Consider the following 6,346-nt stretch of genomic DNA (forward strand, 5'->3'; position numbering starts at 1 on the left):
CTCTTATTTTTACAGCTCACCACTTTTATAAGAACACAAATTAACATTGCACAATTACACTAATTCAACTAAAGAACTGAATATAAATTCTTATAAAATACGAATGTGCACAAAACTCAAAATAGACCCCACCCCAAATCTTTATATACAAAAAAATACACATAAACTCTTATAAACAAAATATTACAACCACAATAAACTTCATAGATTACATATATAAAAAAAACCGTAGAAGCTCTTAGAAAAAGAAGGCATTGCATATATAGACAAACTACACCTAAAACGTAAGACACCACGACAAATACCAATTGTAATATTGAATACTAAAAACAAACCTAATAAACTGTGATCCCTAGATTAGAATCATTTAACTTCTTCACTATATTACCTCTACAGGAAATGAGGAAAACATCTCACCACCAATGACCACAGCCAAGACCACCAAACCAACCAAGGAAAACCTCTCACCACCAATGACCACAACCAAGACCACAACCAACGCCGCAAAACGAACCGCGAGAACACTGGAATACAAAGATCCCCCAGAACAAAACATAGACCCGTTCCTCGAGGAAATCGACAGAACAATCACACTAACACAACGTGCAAACACAGAGAGACAACAACAGAAGGTATCACACCAAGCCGTACAGGAATATAAATGGCATACACTACAAGCAATAAGCACCAACAATCAAATTATGCAACTAACCAGACACAGGAACAAAGAAACCGTACCGATAGGCTTAATACCAACTGTGACATCAAAGGTCACGAACCAACTCAACACTGACCACCGAAAACAATGGGACAAAATACTGACAAAAGCAGCACATGAACTAAGAGACGTCCTAATCGAACACCACACCTCAAAGAAGGAATACCACAAGGGACTTAGAGAACTGGCAAGAGAGAAACTTTCTGACGAGAACTTAAAAACGGTAAATGAGGAGATCCAAAAACAAAGACGGACACCACCGCCCACCGAAAATAAACGCCCCAACAATAAGAGAAGACACAGCCACCACGACGACCAACAACAAGAGTCAAAAAAGTGATTTATAATGTATATAATGTAAATAGTAAAACTCATAAACAAGAAAAAGATATACCTGCAAACAAAAAAACCAAAACGGATACCTTCCAAAAATACCCACAACTAGACATAAACCACTACCACAAGAAAACAACACAAAAAACAAAAAATACTACTGTCAAAAACTTTTCGAACATGACGCTAAAAAAAGTAGAATTGAACCTGTTAGATAAAGGACTAACTTTTGTACCAACACCAAAAACAACACACATAAAAAAACATATACAACACGCCCTAAGAACCTTTACAAATAGAATATTCACTAAATATTTTTTCTCGAAAAAGCCTTCAAAACCAAAACTTTTATATAGAACTAAACAATGGAAACCACCAATCCCCAACAATAGAACATTAAAAGCATACATTAGAAAAACTAAATTTGAAATCAACAGATTTATACAAAAAAACAAAAACAGAAGCCTAAAACAAAACTTGAACCCGCACGAGACTAAAACATTAAAAAGATTATCCCAAAACAAAAACATCGAAATAAAACCAGCTGATAAGGGTGGAGCCCTGGTCATCATGAACAAGACCTGCTATAAATCCAAAGTTTTCGACCATCTTAACGATGAAAAATCATATGAGCTAATAAAGGAAGAACAAACCTCAGACCTAAAAACCAACATTGAAGCTTTCTTAACCACCATAGCCTACCACTACCATATTGACAAAAACACATTTGAATACTTAATACCACCAAACAAGCCACGCATTGGCCTATTCTATATAACACCAAAAATCCACAAACCAAAAATCCCAGGAAGACCAATTGTTTCCGCAGTGAACTCGGTAACAGAGAACATTTCTGAATTCCTGACGAAATGTGTCCAACCACTAACCTTAACACTAAAATCATTTATCAAAGATACAAAACACTTTCTACAGAAAACTATAGACCACAATTCGAGCAACACAACATACCTAGTGACATTTGACATCAAATCCTTATACACAAACATACCCCACGAAGAAGGCATAGAAGCATGCCTACACTATATAAATAAAAACCACCTAGATATACCAAAATTCACCCCAAACAACAGAATTCTTCACACCCTGTTCCTTTTTATACTCGAAAACAATTATTTTGAATTTAAAGACCGGAAATATAAACAAAAATTTGGTACTAGCATGGGAACGAGGGTTGCCCCTAGCTACGCAACCCTGTTCCTAGGAAAAATGGAGGAGGATAAAATACTAATTGAACCATTCAAATCAAAAATCTCCAAATACTCAAGATTTTTGGACGATATCTTTTTACTATGGAACAGTAGTCTAGATGAACTACTCAAGTTTGAAAAATACCTAAACAATATCCACCCAACAATAAAATTCACGATGGAATACTCGACCAAAGAAATCAACTTCTTGGACACGACCATATACATTGATGAAAAAACTAGTAAACTCAAAAGTAAGGTATTTATCAAACCCACAGACGCAAGGTCCTTACTACATTACACCTCATACCACCCCAAAACACACAAAGAAAACATAATATATACACAAGCATTAAGATACCGATTACTAACCACCGACGACGCCATATACAAAGAAGAGTTAATAGACCTAAAGAAAACACTACTACTACGGGGATACCCCAGAAAAACCATCAACAAAAACTTCAACAAAACCAGAACCCTGACACAAAAGGACTGCCTCTTCCCAGACAAAAGCAAAAAAACAAACAAAGTAAACTTCAAAAACTTAAAAAACAAAGAAAAAATAATCTCAAAAAACCTACAAAACCTACACAACCGGATAAAAAAACCAGACTACCATTCACCATTGAATTCTACGAACACCTTTCGCCGATTAAAAATGCCTTACACAAACATTGGCACTTGATAAAAAATGACACAGAACTGAAAAAAATATATCCAGAAAAACCCTACATTGTATATAAAAGACATAAAAACTTAAAAGACATTTTGGTTCATACACGCTTTACTGAAAAATAGCAGGTATATATATAAAAATAGCGCTCAATTTTAAATATATAGAGAATTTATATCGCAAATATATACACATATATATTCAAAACATACTTCTCCCCCTCAATGAAACCCCAGACCTTAAATATACCTTTTACACTTATAAAATTATGTGACAGGGGCCTCTTACCTTCGGACCCGAAAGACGTATCTGATACGTTCAGGAAGGGCCAAACACCGCACCCTGGCCCCTGACCACATAAAAAAGTTTTTTTGGGCCGACAAAAAAGTTTTTTGGGCTGACAAGGAATTTCTTTGGCCGACAAGAAAGATTTTTTGGCCGACAAAGAAAGATTTTTTGGCCGAACAAAAAAAATTTTTTTGGCCGTTAGAAAAAATTTTTGGGCCGACAAAAAATTTTTTGGGCCTGACAAAAGATTTGGACCAAATACCCCCGAGACTACCACTACACACCCCACACGCCCTATATATCTGCACACCGCCCCGACTCTACTATATCTGAACACCGCATCGACTCTACTATACATCTAAGCTACATCTCAAGTACCTTGAGCGACCCCCCGGGGAGATACCAGAAAAACCGTTAAACTAATCCCACCCTACACCACCTCCCGCAAACTACCGCCACCATACTACACGGAAACTCAAACTTGGCACCCATCAAGACACACTACCCTACTTAAAAATATAGAAAAACATCATCCACTACTCATCTATCTTAACTCTACCACCACCCTTACCACCCACGCTCGAACCACCCCCGTACACATTTATCTCACGGCAAACCACCCCACAGCACATATTAACAAAAAATGAAACCAATCCAAACAATGGACTACGTCATTAGCACAACAAAAGCTTTCCACCATGAGAGGGCCCAAACAAAAGGGCTGTCTATGGCAACAACAACAAACGCGCTATCGAAGCGAACCAATCACAATAAACCTGAAACAAGAAAAACCAATCATGACCCGGAGATAAGAACAACCAATCAGAAACAGAAAAAACCAAACACGTGACCATTGCACACAACAACTGCACAAAAAGAAACACGCGAACCAAAAACATCCTTTTTGAAGATAAACCACACTGACAAGATGAGCTCACAAGATCTATTTGAATCTGGTAAGTTCCTTACATATATTTACTTGATTTTTCAAGCTCCAAAACCCATAGAAATACATTAAAAAATACCCCACACCACTCCAAACAAAAATTACTTTCCGAAAGAGTGTTCTCCATGAGGATGTTACCCACACACGAGTAACATGGCCCAACTATCATGAGAAGTTATCGAAATAAGGGCCGAAAACTTTGATTGAGTGATAGACTTTCGACAGAAGACCTCCGTAAACACTCTCGGAAAAATGAAACGCCACCATACGTTTTCATGCACAATGAACGTTCAAAAGTGATAAACCCTCGAAGAAAATCGAAAATTTCAAACCCAACCTACTAATCTATGGCAAATGCTATAACCCTCAGCCCATAGAAAAATATTAGGTAGTACTCTTATTCCCTCGACCATGAGGAAATTTGACGAAAGTCTTGAAAAGAATTTCGAAAAATGTTAAAAAATGTACAAGATATCGTTATACACTTCACAGTATGCAGAAGAGGATAATGTCCCCAGAGACAGAACCTGATCTAGCCCGTTCACGCATCAACAATAGATATCTAAGTGACAGTGAGTTCATACTTTGTCATCTGAAAATACTATGCTAAAAAAAGCGTATTGAGTGTCTTATTGAGCAGTATGGAGTTAAAGCAGAGGAAAATCTCAATAACACACTTGGAAAATCCATGGTTGAGTTAGAGAGTAAAGCACTAAAAGACTTTCGTGAGGGCTCTTCCATTAATCTGCTTTTTAATGAACAGCTCAAACAGAGTAAGTGCAAAACTGCCAAACAGATGCGGTGGTATCCCATTATGATAAGGTGGTGTCTTGAATTATACCACACATCCCCGGCAGCTTATGAGTTCATTAAAAACTCTGGCTTTTTAAGGCTTCCTCACAAGACCACAGTCCTGGACTATAGCATTTACACCAAACCAGAGACTGGTTTTAACCTGGATACAATCCGAAAGCTGTATGAAGAGGCTGGTATAGAAAACCTTCATGAAGGTCAAAGAAACGTAGCGTTACTGTTTGACGAGATGAAAATTCATTCAGAGCTAGTATATAGCAAATCGACTGGAAAGCTGATTGGATTTGTTGAGCTAGGTGCTATCAATTCAGAATTTGAGTTTTTGGAAAAACAGCTTAAAGCAGAACAAAGTGACAGTAATGAATCTGAAGAAAGGGAACTTGCGACTCATTCATTAGCCTTCTTGGCAAGAGGCATCTACACTGATTTTCAATTCTGTATGGGCTGTTTTGCTGCTAAAGATCTGAAGGCTGAAGACATATTTCCGGTCGCTTGGGAGGCTGTATCAGTTCTTGAGTCAATTGGTTTTATTGTCAGATGCCTAGTTTCTGATGGTGCCTCAGCCGATCCTTCTATAAGCTCCATCGTACCTCGCCATCAGCACTACCTTATTTTGCTGTGGAGAAAGAATACTATATTTCATTTGTGATGTTCCCCACTTAATCAAGACAACAAGAAACAATCTTGAAAACTCCCATGGTCACTGTAATACAAAGAATCTACTAGTACACATTCTTATTTTACGTTGAATACTTTAGGTGTACAAGTACTTTTGCCAGCAGAAACTTATAGAATTAAGATTGAAACTAATTGATAGTCTGATATAATTTCAGAGCTAAAAATGCCATTTATGTTTTTGAAAAGTTTGTTTGTTCACCTAAAGTAATTATAGCTTCATTTTTTTCCTTATCAATTTATTAGTAAAGGGCCTCAATGGCACATAAAAATAAGTCATAGAGCAATCTGGATGGGCCATACATTATACAATGAATGATTATATCTCTTGTCAAAGCACACTCTGACCGCTCTATAATTACATGTTATGGATCGTGATATCATGATGAGTCTAATAGAATTTAGTGGAAAATCTTACTTTTCAAAATCAAGCCAATGTAAACTTTTTAATAACAAGGTTCTTTCTTTATTTTTTAGCTCGACAAGCAGCAAATCAGTTGGAATCACATTGTCTCGTTGAAACAAGGTGACCAGAACCTCACAACACCTGGATTGTATTGTACAAAGCTGAGAAGCGAGCATATTAACCTTACCTCTAGGACAAGAATGAAAGTGAATCTTGCGGCTCAGGTAAACAAATTGCAAAAATTATTGACCCACAAAGACAGTGTCTAGGGGAAGGCAAAGAT

The 6,346-nt window shown here is 37.0% G+C and overlaps 1 protein-coding gene across 1 annotated transcript; it reads left to right on the forward strand.

The window, feature by feature from the left end:
- Nucleotides 1-395: 395 nt before the first annotated feature.
- On the forward strand, nucleotides 396-1,157 carry LOC136817946 (uncharacterized; the record flags this gene model as incomplete). The annotated part of the gene is given in 1 exon segment (XM_067074296.1): nucleotides 396-1,157. A coding segment is annotated over 1 exon segment (663 nt), but the record flags the coding sequence as incomplete, so codon positions are not given.
- Nucleotides 1,158-6,346: the final 5,189 nt, after the last annotated feature.

The sequence above is a fragment of the Clytia hemisphaerica genome, unplaced genomic scaffold (assembly GCF_902728285.1).
Source record: "Clytia hemisphaerica strain Z4C2 unplaced genomic scaffold, Clytia hemisphaerica genome assembly, whole genome shotgun sequence".
In the NCBI taxonomy this organism is placed as follows: Eukaryota; Metazoa; Cnidaria; class Hydrozoa; order Leptothecata; family Clytiidae; genus Clytia; species Clytia hemisphaerica.